Source organism: Gobio gobio, assembly GCF_949357685.1.
Source record: "Gobio gobio genome assembly, chromosome: 6".
Lineage (NCBI taxonomy): Eukaryota > Metazoa > Chordata > Actinopteri > Cypriniformes > Gobionidae > Gobio > Gobio gobio.
The window spans coordinates 48617043-48638032 of NC_137102.1; the positions used below are offsets into that span (position 1 = coordinate 48617043).

At 36.3% G+C, this 20990-nt stretch overlaps 1 protein-coding gene across 4 annotated transcripts in view; it reads left to right on the plus strand.

Annotated features, from left to right (window-relative positions):
- Positions 1 to 20990, plus strand: part of camsap2b (calmodulin regulated spectrin-associated protein family, member 2b) — a 123758-nt gene that overhangs the window by 8605 nt on the left and 94163 nt on the right. For all 4 annotated transcript variants that reach the window (XM_079818958.1, XM_079818960.1, XM_079818959.1 and 1 more), the window contains exon 2: positions 8651 to 8910. In XM_079818958.1, the coding sequence (XP_079675084.1) occupies positions 8651 to 8910 (260 nt within the window). The remainder of the gene's footprint in view (positions 1 to 8650; positions 8911 to 20990) is intronic.

Genomic DNA, 20990 nt, shown 5'->3' on the forward strand with positions numbered 1-20990 from the left:
AAGAAAAAAATTATTGAACGTTTTATCAAACGCATTTTTTATTGATATCGATTACATGTCTATCGCGATACATATCGTTATCGTTTTATCGCCCAGCCCTATGCATGATTATACTTTTCAGAGGGTCGACATTTCTCTACTTAAAATCCTTTTTTTATTGATTTCATGTAATATTCAAATTTTCTGAGATTTTGAATTTGGGGTTTTCATAAGCTATAAGATATAACAAATAAAGGCTTGAAATATCTCACTTTGCATGCAAGGAGTCTATATAATACATTAGTTTCACCTTTTAAGTTGAATTACTGAAATAAACCCATGACATTCTAATTTATTGAGATGCATCTGCATATTCAAACACGACATACAAGTCTCAATAGAAATGACATAAAAGTATAATTTAGTTGCATTTAATAGAAATGTAATTATTTCCGTAATAAGTTCTCTTTTTAAAAGTATGCTAAAGTGTACTATTTTTCACAAGAGAGGGATGTGAAAATAACATTCATTTACCTTGATAATTCTATATATGGTAGTGCCATGTAAAAATACCAAGAGTACCATGGGTGATAACATCTCCCCATCAGTCGCCGCTCTTCGCAGTAGAATGAAACTGCTGATCAGCATGAGAAACAAACACAGGAAAATGAGCCCCACCATTGCCAGGCATCCTTAGATTGAAAATAGAGTCTGGTGGATGTCTGTTCATTCTGATATTTTGCTCGGAAATGAAAAATAAACAAGGCCACAAACAGCTGCTTTGAGTGCCAGTAGGCCTTCATACTGTTGTGCTGTCTTTCCCCCCAGCCTAACATCTGTGGCATACTGCACATACCACGACAGAGAGCATTCGTTTCTGTTACATCACTGAAGCCTGAGGGCTGCTGGGAGTGTGTGACGTTCACATGTGACTGTGTGCACTGTTATTCTCGCTGTGAACTGTTATTAAGGACATTAAATGTAACATGCCCATGCTACAGATGAGAAATCCATAGTGTGATTGTGCATCTTAAGATAATAGTGTCAGCAGATTTTTATATGAGACTGACTAAATTAATGTTTTTCTGTGTTATGAGAAATGTAAATAGCGCAAATGCCAAGTCTGACAGAAATATTATTCTGTCATCATTAACTCACCAAACCCCAAATTACTTATTTTTTTCCTCAAAAGTTGACATTTTCGAATATTCTGGCTGCTTTTTTTAGGACTAAGGCTGTCAAGCTCTAAGATGACAAAGCCATTTTGAAGCTATGATGATTTAGTGTGAGAAACACACTAGTGTGCCCTACTTTCCTTTCTTTGTTCAGGAGAGTAAGAGTTTATAAGATAAGAGTTTATAAGGCATTGCCTGATTTGTGAAGTGTTGTTTTGAGTCAAATATGTTTAATGGAACATTTGATCCTGTTCAAGATATTAGTCAAATTATTAATTTACAAATTAAACCAGTTCTTTAGTTGAAACTAGTTCAGACAAACTGGAGGGGAAGTTTATCAGTGAATTATGTGACTTATGAATTTTGGTCTGATTTTATGGCTTCAGATAACTGGGAGCATTTTTATTAGGGCTGGGTAAAAATCGATTCTCATTTTTATGAACCGATCGATTCTTAAATCCCACGAATCGATTAGTCATCCTGTTTTCAGTTGATGAATGAACCTAAAGTTGTAGAGCCCCTCCCAGCCAATAAATCGCAATAGTCTTTGTGCTTTGTTACTTTTGATAAGATACAAAGTCTCTTTCGTCTTTTCGTCAAAACATCGAAATAAACATGAATGAACGTCAAGGTATGTTAAAAGATTAGTACAAAGCACTGAAATCTTTATCACGTCACATGTAATCGCTCAATAAGTGTTTCAATCACGGAAAGATGTCAATTAAACATCTTGTAAACAATGTCACGTAACATCACATTTACCTCAGAAAAACCATATCCATCACTGTCCATAAACTCATTAGTCAGCTAGAAAAATTAACTCTAGAGAGGAGCATTTTAATAAATATATGCACCATATTACATAGGCTGTCCATTATAATTTTTAATGTTCCTCTATGCATGTTAGAATAAATCCGTCAAGTTTTTATGATTGCCACCATTTAAATGTTTATATTTAAAAAAAACTAATTAGAGTAGAAATATGATTATGTAATTGTAAAGTTAGAATTATAACTTTATTATTATTAAAAAAAACATAATTGAGTGTAATTTATGTTTGTATTTAAATCAGTTAATGTTCACCTTCAATATTATAGTAATGTAGGCCTACCTACTGACTACCAGGTATAGTTTACAGCAGTAGTTAAGACATTTTTTCCTCCAAGAAAATTTGCCATTTACTGTATCTGATATATCTGCAATAATTGATATTGAATCGAATCGTAATCGAATTGAATCGAAAGCTTGTGAATGGAAATAGAATCGAATCGTGAAATTTGTGTCAATATCCATCCCTAATTTTTATGATTCGTTTATAATGCTTTTGGTGGCTTTTTGAAGAAAAAACATAGCAGATTTGAGTAAATCATGACAGAATTATAATTTTTGGTCAAGTTGTTTGGAATGATTATTATAAGCATATTCCTGAAATATCTTGAAAATTTCTACAGAATGTAGTATACTATCTGTGAATGGACCTTAAAACTATTTTATGTTTACTTAATGAGTTATGTTTACTTACTGTAATATTTAAACAAAAGTGCAGGGGTTGGACTCTTTAAAGGCATTTGTGGGTCGTGGTGACTTGCTGCCTCAGGCTTTTCTCTTTCTGACCCCTCACTTCCTCCCTGTGTTTGTCATGCCTTCGAGAGCCGCTTCCTGCCTCTGTCCGAGTTGGGATGAAACGCAGGGGGAAAAAAACCTTTCCATAACCAGGCAGCTCTTTATGAGCATGTTCAGGAAAAACTGTAAGCTTTACAGGAGTGTGTGTGAGTGTGTTTTATGCTTTTGGCTCTGAACTAGTGGAGACTGGCAGGGAAAGGGTTTCCATTGACGCAGCAGCTTTTCATAAAGGTTATGGGGGGGATGATTTTAAGAGTTTTCTGATGCCTCTGTAAATATAGGAACATACTGTTGCCAGCAGTTTTAAGTTAATGCTAATGGAGAAAAAAAGGGATGGATAATGATGGTCAGCTAGTCATTCAAAAACTAAATAAATCAATAGTGTGGAAGATTATATTTTTTATTAAAAAAAAATGTTTTTTTCCTTATGTTAACTCCCCATAAGAAACTTGTCCAATTGGGGACAGGTGAAATCAAAGCTATCCCAAATATACAAGACTTTCTTAAATCAGTTGTTTTACATTTATTTGTGTACACTATATGATTTTACAGTACTTTTAGCGCCTGGTTAAACTGGATGGCAGGTGTTTAAGAAAAAGTTGAGTGAATTCACACTTAATAAAAAATCACTTATGTCCGCTACACATTGTATGACTTTAGGCTCTCCCAGACAAAAGATGACCAATAGTGGCAATTTCTGTGGTCATGGCCCCTAAACGTCCTACGTCGTGCAGTGAGAGAGGTTCAAAGGCGGCCGTTGTCATGGTCTTGTGACCAAAGATAGCCTGCAATCATTTTCTGACAGTGTCAGAAATTTAGCATGATCATCTCAGTGTTTGCTGCTGGCCAGAGGAGAACTGGCCCCCGACTGAGCCTGGTTTCTCCCAAGGTTTTGTTTTCCCATTCTGTCACCTGATGGAGTTTTGGTTCCTTGGCACTGTCGCCTTTAGCTTTTGGCTTGCTTAGTTGGTGACACTTAATATTCAACAATATTATTGATCTGCCTGCATTGACACCATTTTACTAGAACTGAGCTAAATGATGACATCATTGTTTTCTCCAGAGCTGCGGTACACTCTCAAAAAAGTACAAAATTGTACCTTTTAAGGTACAAGTGGCCGTCACTGGGGTGGTACCCTTTAGGGTACATTTTTGTACCTCTAAGTCAGGGGTAGGCAAGTTTGGTCCTAGAGAGCTGATGTCCTGCAGAGTTTAGCTCCAACCCTACTAAGCCACTACAGTATAAAACTCATGGCTCCCAGCATGCATTGCAGCATTAAGTATGTCACCATTGTTGAGATTCATATGCTGATTCTTGCTTGATATCTGTGTGCATCTAAACCTTTTCCCCCTTAGAATGTATTTAAAAATCTGAATTCAGAATGTCTGATCTGTGGCAAGAAAGTATTGTTGGTGAATATTATTTATTAACATTTTTAGTCGGTGATGAGTTTAGTCAAACATTTTTCCTCATGACAATTTTTGTTTATGGCTTCTTCTGATTTGAACAGATTATGTGTTTTGTTAACACTGTATCAAAAATACAGTTTGATTTGATTCTTGGCTCGCATAAAAAGCCAAGAATCAAACTGCCCAACTAAACAAGACTTTGATCGCCATAATGGTGACCACGTATTTTCAATAAAACATCAACATCTAAACCTCTGTTAATTCTTAATAAGAGCTTTTATAGATGTCTTTCAGGGTTGGAGCCAAACTCTGCAGGACAGTGACTCACTAGGACCAAACTTGCCTACCCCTGCTGCTCTAAGTAGAGGAAAACAATAGTATAATTGTACCCTAAGGACCAGTTGTGTACCTTTAAAGGTACAGTCTCGTGCTATATACTGCCAGCAGAACAGACCCTTCTCAGAGCTCTTGTACTGTGTAAGAATAGCGCATCCGTCTCAGCCGCTCCAGCAACGGACGCAACTCGGAAAAACTATCGGTGTGGATTTTTGCAAAACCGATGAATCGGTCGATGTAGTAACGTATGTAGGTTCAGGGAAGAAGGAGGCGGGAACCGGCGAACAATACAACATACTTTAATAAAATAAATGAACAAAGTGAAAGTAAAAGCGGCAGCCCCTCACGGACGACTGCCGCGCACATACATAAACAAAACATAAATAAAACACAACTAAAAGTCCAGGCCTGGGGCGCATTTCAGTAAGGAGGTTCAACCAACTCTGAGTTTAAACCTGAACTCTGAGTTGACTTACTCTGAGATGGGAAACTCTGAGTTTTGGGTTTCAGAACAGCTGAATTGAGGTAGTTCAATCAACTCTGAGTAGACTGACTCTGAGTTAAGCTCATGCACTCCAACTATGAAAAGCCACGATCAATGGAGCTCCGAAATTACGATTCACCATGGCAACAGCACCCAACAAAAAGATGTTTGCATACTTCTGGGTCAATATGTAAGTTTAATTCTTAATTATTTTAATTAAGTTTAATTTTCATGGTATCCAAAAGGCAAACAAAGAATGTGGCAGCAGCTAAAAATGAAAAATAAAAACATAATTCAATCAGGTAAAGCTTTAAGCATAAAATGTTCATGGGTGTTGGTTTAATGACTTTACATTTGACATATTAATTAAATATCATTCAGTGTCCAATGTGCAGCAGCTTTTCCCACATAGACCCTTTTCACAGTGATGACGTGTTTTAATGGTCATCAATATCGTAAATCCTGCAACGTTTTTTTAATTTATTTTTTATGTATGTACATTTATAACACTAATACTTTGTATTATATTACTTTTGCATCAAATTACAAAAATCAAGTTACCGCTGCTGTGAGAGTGTTTCTAATACAGCGTCTATGGGAGTGATAGTGAAAATTAACATCTTTCTCTCTTTTCACTGCAGTTATCAGTCTCACTTTAATTTTTCCATCTTTTTGAAATCACTATTGTGGAGTTTTTCTTTTGCTATTTGAGCAAATGGAGACACAAAAATATATATTTAATGTATTCTCTCATTCACCGCTATAAGAGTTAACCCAACTATGACGACTTCAGCTTCGGAAACCCAGAAATGTGAAAAGGGTCTATGCTTTTTTCACATAATGAAATGTTCTCTGATCCCACCTGTTACATTTATTAATCAGGGTAATGACATTATTGACTTCTACTCAGGCCAGCCAAACTCCAGCACCACTGACAGATGAAGAGGAGATGGAGGAAGAATTTTAACATCCAACAGGAAAAAGAATAAAGTATTTGAAGGAAATAAATATGACCATAAAAATTGTAAATAAATGTATTTAACAGCTGTGGTGGTGGTTATGCCATATATCTCGTACTACCATCTGGCAGTATCCTTCCATTCCATACAGTAATCCGTTTTCAGAAAGTGTGATGATGGGAATATGAGTGTCATCAATGCGTCCAACCACTGGAAATCCTAAAGGAAATTCGAATTATTAGGTTACTTCTAGAGGATTATCAAGTGAACGTCAGGATCCTGTATAAAAGGACATGCCATTTTTGTCACTTTGACAGTGTCCTCATGATGAAAATATGAGCAATGAATGTTCCTGCAAAGAATGCCTTTTCTTACTTTTTATTTTTGTCAAGTGGCAGATAATTTAATTTGTTTTAAGTAAACTTTGCTTACTTTAGATTTAGATTAAATTTATATATTTTTTTATATTTATACTTGAAATACGACCAAAATACTCCGTAAGAAAAGCATTTGTGGCGTTTGAATGAATGAATAAACTATTTAAACACTGTTGGTGCTTTAAAAAGGGGGAGGAGAACGAAAGAAACTCTGTGTTTACCAAAGAAAACCTGCTCCTGACCAGGTTAGGTTCACAGAGTAAGTTACCCTGGTAACTGACTCTGAGTATAAGTTACCTCTCTTTCAGAAACGGGCTTGGCTTACCCTGCTTTCTCGGGTTTGACATACCTCCCATTCTGAAACAGAAAACCCAGAGTTTCCCTTATTTCAGGGTTAACATACTCAGAGTTTTCACTTAACCTCCTTTCTGAAACGGGCCCCTGGTCCATATGCCTCCGTGCTTCCTCATGAGAGGACTCGAGACCGGTGTGCCTCGCAGGTGACGTTCATTCTCAATCACGCACACCGATCTCGCTCGCTCCTCCCATGTCTCTCGCTCTTCCACCTCGCCACAGTCGACCTCTAATTTTCTTCTAGATCTGCTGTTCAGCCGAAAACAAACATTGTTGCATTATTTTCCTGTTATTACTGTACAGCTGCTTTGAAATAATCTGTATTGTAAAAAGCACTATATAAATAAAGTTGACTTGACTATGACCTATGTCTACTGACAAGCCAATAAAATTGCAACATGAAATGCCATATTGATCATAGCCACATGGCGCTAAAACTTAAAACTACTTACCTCTGGCTCCATTTACAAAATTGGCATCTCAAGTTGGCCTTTATTCCCTAGCCATGACCGCAATCCATTCTTCTTTTTCAGTGCACATACAAATACCACAAGTGTGATTCCTCTTGCTCTTTTAGTTTACCACTAGCACATGCTAATGGCATTTTATTATTTGATTCTAACTTGCGTCGTAGCCCATGATTCAATAGGTGTCATCATCGGACGGTCTACATACATATATACCCAAGTTTATTAGATCAATGTCATAAAGTGTGATTTGTAATGATCTTATAGGATTGCCGAAATCGCACAGTCAGTAGCAGGCATTACACACTGATACAACGATGCATGCGTTTAAGATCATCTAACAAAGAGACCTTACTGCTCCTTTAAGTTTCCTGCTGCTGAAAAAGAAAATCAACAAGCACACAGACATAGCTGACTAATAGAGATTTTTATTTATCTATTTATTTATTTTCAATTAATTTAATTTAATCTTAAAATGTATTTTTTACCCTTCATTTTGTTATTTGTAATGTTTTATTTACTTAAACTCTGCGGACCCTGTACAGGATCCCTTCAGAACCATTTGAATAAATCTTGCAAACAACATGATACAGACAAAATAATTTTTTCTAGTATTTTCTGGGGGGGTGGGGGTGACACAAAGATTTTGTATTTAGACCACTGTATGTGGGTATGGGAAGGTTTTCAATTTGGGTAGGCCAAATCCCAAAAATGGTCCCAGCTTAAGAGGTGAAGCAAGAACTGTACTGCACCTTTAAGACACATTTCCTGCTGCTGAAAATGAACACACATACACAAAGACATACTGAAAGGAAATGACCCGGGAAGAGCAGGAATCTACATTGCCTGTAGTCTGACTCACGCTGAAGCATTATGGGATGCCAGGAATTTCCTTGGCCTTCTAGACTCAGACATTTTACAGTCACACTTCAGCGTCAGAAACAGAGTTGAATTGTCAGTCTGTTTGCAGATGTTATTTTCTGTTTGCGTGCATCAAACCGCCTTTTATTTTGTGGGCAAGTGCTCGTGACTCAGTTCTTGCAGGCCTGTACCTGGGTGTTTACGTTTGTTGTGTGTAATTGTGTCTGCCCAGTGATTGCAGTCTGTGTGTGTGACTGAATTCATGCATGCCTGTACCTGTCTGTTTGTGTGTGTTTGGGTCTATGGTGCTTTTCTGAAGAGCTTCAGTAAATCAGATTAAGTGAGAGCCATAATGGGATTAGTCTGAAAACAGTGTGTCTTTCTTTTCAGATTCCACTCATTGACCTCACATCACTCTGTCTGACCAAGCATTGATCTTGAATCAGATTTAAAGGCACATTAAGTTCTTTTTTTTACACCAAAAGAATTGAATAGAACTGTTTTTTGACAAATATGTTTTACTCACCTCACATGACCAGCTCAAGTAATCACTTTTTCTCATTACCCTCCAAATTCTTAAACACATTTGGTTGTGTAATCACAGTCTCTCTCTTTCTCTCTTCAGACTGTGTACCTGTGGAGTTGGACGATCCGTTTTACCAGGACCAGTATGATCAGGAGCATGTGAAGCCGCCCGTTGTGTCTCTGCTGCTGTCTGCGGAGTTGTATTGCCGCGCGGGGAGTCTGATCCTCAGGAGCGACGCGGCTAAACCTCTGCTGGGTCATAACGCCATCATCCAGGCCCTCGCACAGAAAGGCCTCTATGTCACTGACCAGGAGAGACTCGTGACTGAGAGAGACCTCTGCAAGACCCCCATACAGATGGCAAGTGATTTGGCACTACACCTTCATTTTTTTCTGTTGCAGAACTGACATACATTCAGATTTAGAGTGTAAGGGTTTATCTTAGTAGTGATGTGAATCTGCAAATGCTTTCAAAAGACTGTTGCAATGTGTACCAATAAGGAATGTACAATCGGTACTAGGAATGCACAATTTGGGGGGAAATAATTGGATAAAAATTGTGATTTGCAATTTTAAAAAATCACCAGGTTAGTAGGGCTGCGCAATTTATCCAAAAATGTTGTGATTAGATATCAATAATAATAATAATATTTAAATATTAAAAAATATTAACTAAAACAATATTACTATTATAATATTTAACTGTAAAATAAGATTTTAAAAATCATAATTTAATAACGATGTCTCAAAATTAATATTCATTATCATACTGTGAATTATAATTTTGTAATGCCTAAATTTACTAGCATTTAAGTTTTATTTTTTGATTTATTATGAATTATTTAGACAATATAGTATAGAATTAATATATTGAACATAATTATCAGCCTATCAATCATAATTTTAATATCAGTGCATCACTTGTACCAACTGAAGCTAACGCTGTTAAATGTAATCTTTAGCAAATCTCATCATGAATATCCCTAATATTTTCATACTGTTGTGAGACATGTTGTGATGACTAAATTCACTTGTATTTAAAATTATTTATTTTCATTTTTAGTCTTTTGTTTTTATATTATTATTATTAATTCGGTTTAACTTTAGTTTAGGGTTGCTTTATATAGCATGCATATTGATATTACTAGGATATTGGATTATTAGTACTTATAAAGCACATATTAATGCCTTATTCTACATCCCTTACTCCTACCCAATACCTAACCTTACCACTAACTTACTATTAATAAGCAGTAATTAGGAGTGTATTGAGGCAAAAATAGTTAGTTAATAGTGAGAATTGGACCCTAAACTAAAGTGTAATAGTAATAGTATAGAATTTTAATATACAGCTACTTATTGGCCATAAAAATTGCTTATTGGTATTGACTTACATTTTAATATCAGTGCATCCTTAGTACCGAATAAAGCTTTCATTAGTCTGTCATAATGCCTTCATAGTGATTTTCATAGAACAAGCATTAAAAGGCCTTACATGTGGAAATTATTTTGGAATGGACATAATTTTCTTCAGGTTTTCCTTGCAGTTACTATCATAGGTAAGGCAGTGATAACATGAATCTGCTGATAGTGCACTGGTAATGCATACAGTGCTGCTTTTGATCATATGTAAGCTGCAGTGTGGACTTGATTTAAGGGTGTTGTAAGGTGTAAAGTGTAGGGGGGATGAGGAGGAGAACTGGACATTGCCATATTAGGAACTGCTGATGTCTGCATTGCAGTAGTGCCTTTCTCTCCCTCACTCTCTGTTTCTGCAGTAACTGCTAGTATCCTTTCAGTATTCAATTTAGGTGCTTTTCCCTCTCTGAGAGCACAGCGTTCAGTCTAGACCATCTGTTTTAACACAGACACAGCACACACATTAAGACACGAACACGCATTCACAACCTTGCAGTCACCCTACATACAGTAAGCTTCAAAATGAAATCTCCACATGCTATTAGATTGGTTTTTGCATCAGCCACATTGTGTGTGTTTATGATTGGCAGGGTTGTTCGGATAAGACGTGCATATGTGTGAAGTGAACGTCTTATCCGACCTTCGTTTTGTCTTACAGTGTGCAAATCTCTCCCACTGAGATACATTTACCATGTCCACAAACACAGGTCATTCCCCCTGTCTCTTTATGAGTTCACTCTAATATAATGTTCACATGGGTGGGTTTGTCTGTTGGCATGGCGATTAGCACTGCGGCAATGTGTCGAGGTGTGTGTGACTCAATTGGAGAGGAGAGGTCTGCACTGCTGTGAAACTGCATTGATAATATTCCCTTTAATCAGCATATTTGGGGGAAAAAGTGTCGACTGCACATATGCTCTCACTCGACCATGTAGCAGGTTAAACACAGAAGGTTTAAACTGTATATGTACAGTGGAGACTGAAGGTCAGAAACCACTGATGAAAATGCTTCTGTTTTGCATTTTGCATTACCATCCAATCAATTCCCATCGATAAAATCAAGTTCCGTCCTACCTTTTTTTCACTCGGTTATATGTCACAATAGGAAATAAAAAAAAATATTGCAACTTCCGTTTCATGTCGACTTTAAGGTGCGGTCACATAAATTTTTTCTGAACCTATATGATTTTCGTCTGTTGAAACAAAATAAGATATTTTGAAGAATTTTGATATTGGCAAAACAGTTTCTGGTCCCCATTGACTTCTCTAGTCATGTACTTCATACTATGGAAGTCAATGGGGACCAGCAACTCATACAGCCTGAAGGCCTGCAAGTCTTTCAAAGTATACTCCTTTGGCCGTGAGCGAGGAAAGACGCGTTTGGCGTGTACGCACTATCTATGGATTTTGTTTTTCAAGCGCTCAAATCACTCGCATATGCGCGGTTGTACGTGCACCACCTGCACAGTCACAAACATTTAGCTGCACGATGACAAAAAATCACACGAATGGCCGAAGTATATTTTGGGCTTAAGAACAACTTGAGGGTAAGTAAATGATGACAGAATTTTCGTTTTGAGTGAACTATCCCTTTAATTATTTGATATTTTACCTAGAAATGTTTCTTCATCAAATGTCATGATGTTTCTTTGTTCTAAAACTTTCTTTACAGGTTTAAATATCAAATATAAAAAATTCTCAAAGTGGTCTTTCGGGACCCCACTGTCTAAAAAGTATGCGGACACTTATTCAGATTTAAATAAGTACTTTTTTGCATTATACAGCAAATTATCAAAAACATTTGTTCATTTCAAATATGAAAAAATAAATGGTTACACTATAATGTCTCTTTTGTAGTTTTTATTAGTCTTTGTTAGTTAGTTCATAAAAATACAACTGTTCATGTTAGTTCACTCACAATGAATTAACTATTGTTAAAGGGTTACTTCAGCGATTTAGCATTAAGCTTTGTATAAGTAGAAACCCGGTAGTATATTCGAATGATCGTGCTTCCCCCCCTCAAATCCCCCTGAGACAAGAGATTTACGTATTTTATGTCTGGAAAAAAGAGGTTAAAGACTACAGCCAGTAGTAGGATCTAGTTCCGCAACCCGCCCACAGGGGTGGGATCTCACTCGCAGAATGTAAGATAACACCCATGATAACACCCAAACTTTTAACCTGTGAGGAAGGAGATATTGCATTATTGTCAATGTACAAAGAAAAATTATTAGATTTCGATAAAACGGATCTAGTGCCAACAGGTAAGGGTTCAGTTTTGTTGCCATTTAGCTGCAAGAAGTTCACTGAAAGCCAGTCTTTAATTTCAGCTAAACAGCTGGACAAAGATGGTGGAGGAAAAGAACCAGTCGGTTTGGCAGACAGGTAAAGTTGAGTGTCATCCGCATAACAATGAAAATTAATACCATGTTTTCTCAAAATATAACCAAGGGGAAGCATATAAATAATGAAAAGTAGTGGGCCCAAAACAGAACCCTGGGGAACACCAGTGGTGACTGCAGATGTTCTTGATTTAAAACCTTTTAATTTAACATGCTGTGTGCGTCCAGAAAGATACGACCTAAACCAAGAAAGAGCAGTGCCAGCAATCCCAATTGAAGCGAACCTGTCGAGAAGAATCTTATGTGAAACAGTGTCAAATGCAGCGCTCAAGTCAAGAAGAACATGTATGGTTAAAAGCCCAGAGTCAGCTGCCAGCAGCAAATCATTGGTTATTCTGACAAGAGCAGTCTCAGTGCTATGGTGAGGACGAAAACCAGTGAAGGAATTCCTATAAAAATTAAGCTTCCATTGGCATGAAGTGAAAACGCGCCAGACTGGACACACACTGTGCGGCCGTGAATGACTGACAATGCGGCCATGAATGAATGCCGATCGTCCGTGCTCATTTTAGTTTTGGTTTAAAATTAGCGCCATTCTGGGCGGGTCGCTTGAATTGTGTGTTCATGAAAACACAACAACAAAACGGTACAATGACAAACTCACTAAAATTGGCGCATTTCGCTTTGAAACCAAATCTTCTGCGATCATCTGGTCTGTCATCTCCTCACTCTCTGTGGAAATCGGACTCCTGCTGCATTTGTGCTGCGACACTCATTCGGCTCGTGCTGTATTGAGCAGACACGTTCAGTTTTTAATTGCAGTGAACTAAATAATTTTATTACTATAAAAATGAAAACAACGGTGGGGCAGTGCCGTGGTGGGCAAGAGATGTAACCAGTAGGCGTGGCTTGGGAGTGGCCTCGTAGGGCAGGGAAGCAAGTGCATTCTGGGAGTTGTTGTCTTTCATCCATATGAGCCAAAAATACATTTTCTGGCTTTTCTCAGTCTAGAAGGCACCAACTTAAAAAATAATTTCACATTTCTACTACATAAATGACCCAAATTTAAATACACTTGTATCTTTCCAGCGCTGAAGTACCCCTTTAACAAATACAACCGTTGAAATTAACATTAAATAAGATTAATAAATGCTGCAGAAATATTGTTTATTATTAGTTCATGTTAACTAAAGTAGTTAACTAATGAAACCTTATTGTAAAGTTTTATCATATATTGCTCAGAATTAAGACACACAGTCTTGGACCCTTTCTGGTTGTCAAACAATATGCGAATATGTGTATTGTTAATATAATGATGTTCTTAAAAATGACCAGTTAAAAAATTGTTCAGAAAAATTACAAATGTCCAAATTTTTCTATCATGGTTAACATTAATCTAATTTGACATTGAACCTCTTCCACAATTTACTGTAATGCACTTACAATTTGTTCGCAAACTGTACCACCCAGTCTTGAATGGTTTACTTATTGAATCTCCTGTAATTTTCTGAATGTATGTTTGTGTGTGAGCATGTTAATAGTTGTAGTGTTATTGTAGGTGAGGATGAAAGTCAGGTGAGCAGGATAAAAAATCCATGCAGAATAGTCACTAGATTTACTCTTCACCTTCTTTGTTTGTCAGTGCTCCACCCTTCAGCCTCTCTGCTAGAAGGATGGAGGACAAACACAACAGGTCTTTATGCAGAGAGAAAGAGAGAAGAAAAGCATGTTTGCATAGCGAAGCATGAACCCTACTGAAAATGGCACCATATGCATCAACACATTATGTCTATCAGTGAAAGATACCTGAGCTCTCAGAAGCAGTTCCAGACCTGCTGCTCACAGCCTTTGATGATGTCAAAGCACTTCCTGTTGATGCACACTGTACCAGGCCAGTTTTCAGTGCCCATTTTATGAGAACTTCTTTGGATCTCTATTTTACATTTAGACAGTTGATTAGCCAGTGGATGTACCATACGTTAAACAGCATTAGTAATACTAGAGCGTACAATGCTCCACTTTTTTCCTGTAAAAAGTACTTTGAAGAGTAAAACTGGACGTTATTGTTTTTTAAAAGAACAGCTGAAAGTATATAATGGAGAAATGTGAAAACCTCATTAATAGACCCTTTTCACAGACTGTGATGATGCTTTTTTTTTACTGTAAATCTTGCGTTTCTTTTTTTTTTTCTTTTTTAAAAAATGTATGTACATTTATAACACTAATACTTTGCATTTTATTACTTTTGCATCAAATTACAAAAAGACAAGTTATCGCTGCTGTGAGGGTGTTTCTAATACAGCCTCTATGGGAGTGATGGTGAAAATGAACATATTTCTCTCTTTTGACTGCCGTTATTAATCTCATTCTATTTTTTCCCTCTTTTTGAAAGTTGTGAAATCACTATTGTTGCATTTTTCTTTTGCTATTTGAGCAAATGGACACACATAAAAAAAATATTTAATGTATTTTCTTAATCACAACTACAATAGTTAACCCAACTATGACGACTTCCGCTCTGAGAAACCCGGAAATGTGAAAAGGGTCGGTAACACTTTATAATAACTACACGCTATGAAGCATTAGTTAAGCATTAGTAAATAGTTAATTCATCATTTATGAAGCATTAAAGCAGCACTAGGTAGGTTTTGTTCTCGGGGTCCCCCTACAGTTGGGAAACAGTATTGTCCTCTACTACTGTCGTAAACTCTGTCATCCTACCAGGGGATGTGCACGTGCATTTGTTGACATGACAACCATGATAGCCCTGAACACTGCTGGAGGAGTTCACATGCAGGTGTTCTGCTTGCGTCACGTGTGAAATGCCTTCATCCCAGGTACAGTGGCATATGTTTCAGCATGTGTTACGTGTTTAAAAGATGTTTAAAAGGGATGACGCAACATTTATGTGAGATGTGACTGTTGAGGGGTGCAGGTAGAAAAACATCCAACAACCTGAATAAATGACATTAAAGTAATTTATTCCCAGGAAAACAATACCACAAAAATCACCATAATGAAAAGTAACAGAACACGAAAGAATCAAGAATAACAAGAGTCGCCCAAATCAATGAAATAATCAAAATAAAACCCAATGATTACTAACCCAACCTCTAATACTAACTAACAAAGAAAAATGTAGAAACCAAACCGAAATCTTCAGCGTATGCGACGCTATAAATAAACTACACTAACTACCAAACAAAATTACAATTGAGGGCGATCTCTCTTTCTAACTAAATAACATTAGAGAAAACTAACTATCTAAATGGAAGTAAATAGACAAATAACTAACACAAAACAAAGAAATCCGACCTCCACTGACGAGTTATTTCACCATGAGACTCATACGCGTGTAACGCTCTGATCTCAAACACCTGCCGGCAATACAATTATCGCAAGCACTCTCAAACGTGACGAGTCTAACTCTAACATAGCAACGAACAAACTCCAAGATAGAGTTAACAAGGACAGATTAAGCAAAGGCTTCTCATAACAGTTAGGATACTTTGACAGTCACAAATATGACTAAAGCAGAGACTTCTCATAACAATTAGAATACTTTGACAGTCACAAATATGACTAAAGCAGAGACTTCTCATAACAATTAGAATACTTTGACAGTCACAAATATGACTAAGACAGAGACAGCAATGAGTGAGAGTTCGCGTTGATCTGCTCACTGGCCATCCATGGGAAACGAGGCCTCTTATCCTGCAGGCACGTCCGCCGATTGGCCGAACGTCAATCGTTACGCATGACGTAGTGACGTCAATAATGTTCGTCCGTAGTGAGGATTCCCTAAAGAAATTAACCAAACAGACAAAAAGTGGAAGAGAAACAAACACCCTCCAAAACATGTTAATGAAAACACATGGAATGTAACAGCATGTCATATGAATATAATTTCATGGGTTTTATTTTTTTCAAACGCCAAATGATCGCGATGCTCACGTTTACGATCCTCGTCCTGCCTTTAATCTGATCACAAGCTTGTTAATAACAGTAGTAAAGCAGGGGTGGTCAGGGCCGGCTCTAGCTCTTTGGTTGCCCTAGGCGAGATTGAGTTTTGAAAGCAGTTATTTTGAGTTAGATGCTAAATGTTCTCCTCTTATACATATTTGACATTGAAGGGGTGCATAGGCTACAACATATTTGCCCACCGGCAACTATAGTTGCCACAGATTCAAATACGATTTTCAAGAAAAAATACAAAAACCTGGGGAAAATAAATGCAGGACATGCCATTCAGAAAAAAATTGGGCACAAATGGGGTTAAGTATTTATAAAAACTATACAAACAAAAATGCTCCTATAGTTACTCCAAGACTTAAAAAGCTAATTATGACTTAAATGATACAAAAATGTTACAAAGAACGTTGGAGGATATTTAACAAATTATGACTCAAACTATGGATGAACAAACAAAAAGGCTTTTATAGTCACTCCAACACTTAATCAAGAAAATTAAGACTTGAAGGATCAACTGCAATAAATTGTTCATACACAAATGCTAGAAAGAATGTTAAAGGATATTTACCAAATATTAACTCCATAAACTGTGCAAAAACTCTTAAGCAAATGATGACCCATAAACTGGATTAACTTTGCCCTCTACAAACAAAAGTGCTATTATGGATACACTGTACTTACCACTACAAAATTAAAATATATAAGTTCTCGTAGCTCTATCCCTATCTTAAATAATAAAAGATGAACAGTTGTTTCTGGCATTTCTATTCACCTTCAAAATTGACGCAGCATTAAAATTTGGCTCGTCTGGATTTCCTTATTGTCAGTGAAATGCGTAGAAATATGTAGATAACTAGCTAGCTAGTGATAGCTTAGTGACAGCAATAAAACGTCCAATGCCGTCCAATATTAGTTGATAATATCGATAATACGAAGTAAATTTATTTCGTTTGACACCTTTATGGCTGAGATGAGAAGACTTACCTCTATACTGGGCTTTCTTGTGATCGTCTGCCTTTCTCTTTTTCCGTCCCTGTGCACTCGAGGGTTTAGACCGCTTCATTTTTGAAGAACGCGCCAGTGATGAGCACATGCCTGACCAACCGCCTGAACGCCTGTGCTCGACAATACTCACTATCAATTCAATCTAATAATCAGGTTAAGTAATTAAACTTGCGGCTGAGGGGGCGCCCAAGGATGATCATGTTTAATAAACAGTATGTTTTATTTCGCTTGTTTTAATTCTATGCTTAATGGGAAGTAAGTTTAAGGGCGCCACTAGAGGGCGCCTGGCTGCGCCCCCAACACATTTGTCGCCCTAGGCAACCGCCTAGCTCGCCTATAGCAAACGCCGGCCCTGGGGGTGGTATAGTTTGCAAGACTAAAGACACGTTTTTATTCACTTGCCTTTTTTGGCCCATTCATTTTTCAATCTGTTGCTATGTTAATTTCGTTGACCAATAATTTGTCAGTATTTTAATCAACAACATTTTTCACAGACAAAAACGAGACGAAAATCAAAACCATCTTTGAATGACAAAAACTATGATTAATATCTATTGTCATTTTAGGTCAGCATTCGGTCTTAAAGTGACAGCAGTCCATTAACCTGCTTTAGTTTTAATAAGGATTCATTATATTTATTAAACATTAATTATTTAATCCATATTTAATCTATAAGGAATGTTGTATGCAAGTTGTTATAAAGAATGCATATCATTCATTAAAAATAAGACATTGTGTTCTTCTTTAGGAGGAGTAGTTTTATTTAATTGTTACATAATATTTTTTTAATATGTCACAGCAGTTAAATCTGTGTCTGGATTTAATATCATTCATATTAATAAGTTAATACAGTAGATGTTTTCTCCAGGAGTATATAATGGGACATTTTAGAGAAATTCTTAATGCATTACAATTTAACTAAACCCATTAATTTTTGTTTGTGAGTGTGTGCGTCTGAGTGTAGGGTAGAGAACAAGTTCTAACATCCTGTTAAGTTTTCTGATTAGTATTTTTCTTTATAAAAATAGATTTATTGTAGCAACCTTTGCACTTTCTGAAGATTTTTTGCACTGTGAATTTGCACTGTCAGTTCTTTTTTTGAATAAAGGATTGGAAATAATTTTTTTTTTTATCTGATTCATCGATTAATCAAAGAAATAATCGTCAGATTAATCGATTATTAAAATAATCGTTAGTTGCAGCCCTACATACTTTATAAATTATCAATTTATCATTTCTAAATTAAGTAATACATTATTTACAAACCAGTTATTTAGGAATTGTCAGTGGTTCATCAGATCATTTAGAAAGTGTAAGTAAAGGATTAATAAACAATTTAAATATACATTTATACATCTTATTATTTAGACATACTGTAATAGTTACTCATTGTGTTAATAAATGCTTTATTAACATGTATTTCTACTGTAATTCATGATTAATTCAGGTAGTTATAAAACATGTACTAGTTGTCAGTAAATTATTTTTGTGAGCTCATCTAAAGTGAGGACTATTTATGCCTCGTAAAGCTTTTACAAAGGAGATATAAAGGCTCAGTTCTCTTCTGAACAGAAAAAGGAAACAAACACAACACAGAGGAATATAGCACATAGAAATGTATTATTATTTCAAAATGCAAAAATGGAGACTGTACAACTAGTAACTTAATATAAAATTAAAATTAAACCTCTTCAATGTCATAGAAAATAATATTCCTGTAGACCGCCAGAAAACATAACTGCAGTCAAATGAAACTAAGCCTCTGCAGTCTGATATAAAAATACATTTATGTAAAGTGTTAACATTGCTGAATAAAAATGTACCAGTGGATCACACTGGATTACAGGAGTGCCAAAATACAACAAATAAAATTGAGATAAAACAATAACAATATAATAAAATATTTTGCAGGTACAGTAGTAACTTTAAAACATTAGAGAACAGCCTTGCAGAAGAGAACTGAGCCTTTATATCCCCTTTGTAAAAGCTTTACGAGGCATAAATAGTCCTCACTTTAGATGAGCTCACAAAAATAGTTTACTGACAACTAGTAAATGTTTTATAACTACCTGAATTAATCATGAATTACAGTAGAAATACATGTTAATAAAGCATTTATTAACACAATGAGTAACTATTACTATATGTCTAAATAATAAGATGTATAAATGTATATTTAAATTGTTTTATTAATTTACTTACACTTTCTAAATGATCTGATGAACCACTGACAACTCCTAAATAACTGGTTTGTAAATAATGTAATACTTAATTTGGAAATGATAAATTGATCATTTATAAAGTATGAAAATACAATTATTAAACACATTATACATGCTTATAAATCAAAAATAAAGCATTTATAGCTGCATTTATAAACTGCTTAGTAATGTCTAGTAATGCTTTATAAATTATGAATTAACTATTTACTAACGCTTCATAGCGTGTAGTTATTATAAAGTGTTACCCCATATTTAGTGCTCTATAGAAAGGTTCAGTGATTTGTCCTCTGTGGTTGGATATACAGTATGCAGTATACAGACAAACTTATCAGATTCAATCTGCCAGGGCCTTACAATCCTCTGCTATCTCTAAACAGCACGGTTTGAGATGAACTACAGGCTTTGTGTTTGTTTTTACAATTAAGATGAAAAAATGTGTTGAAACATGAGTTTAATCTCTAAAATTGATTTCCATGCTTTAGCTTGATTTCTTTAGTGTTGTATGATCAAGAAGTCTGTAAATACATTATTAATGCAAGGATGCATTCCAGTTGCCCGATAGTGTCCTGCAAAGTAGACTTTTGGGCCCAGAAATTCTATAGTATTGTAACGAGGACTCAGATAGGTTGGGATCCATATGCAGTTTATTAAAAGTACACTAACTCACAAGCAGGCGTGGATCGGTAAACCAGGGAGAACGGCAAAATCAGAGGCAGAGCAGAAAACGTGGTCATAACAGGCAATGGGTCAGGGCAGGCAGCAATCAGTTGTGAAACAATGTCCAGGCAAACAGAGATCAAGGGGCAGGCAGCACAGGGTCGTCAACGATAGTCCAAGGCAGATTCAAACACAGGCAGAAGAATAACAAGGGGACAAAAACACTCAGAGATGCAGCTGGGGCAAACAAGACTTCGCAATGAGTGTGTGTGTGTGTGTGTGTGTGTGTGTGTTCAGGGTATAAATAGGCAGAGTGATGATGATCAGGTGTGCAGTAATCAGTCTCAGAGTGATGGTGCATGGGAAATGGAGTCCGAATGAAAATCAGTACTCTGGTGAGTGAGACCTCTGGTGGCCAACGGTGGGATCTTCACCTGCGTTTGTGACAAGCATTAGAACCTTCTTGAAGAACAGTAAAAATTACTGGTCCATAATAGTAATTTGTTTGTGAATAGTACATGATTGCTTGTGCTGTTTGTTTGTGGTTATAGGTAAACACTGCATGCTATAAAGATGCAGTTAAAGGAGTAGTTCACTTTAAAATGAAAATTAGCCCATGATTTACTCACCCTCAAGACATCCTAGATGTAGATGACTTTCTTATTTCCGATAAACACAATCTGAGTTATATTAATAAATATCCTGATGTTTCCAAGCTTTATAATGACAGTGAACGGGGCCAATGAGTTTGAAGCTCAAAAAAGTGCATCCATCCATCATAAATGTACTGCACACGGCTCCGTAGGTTAATAAAGGCCTTCTG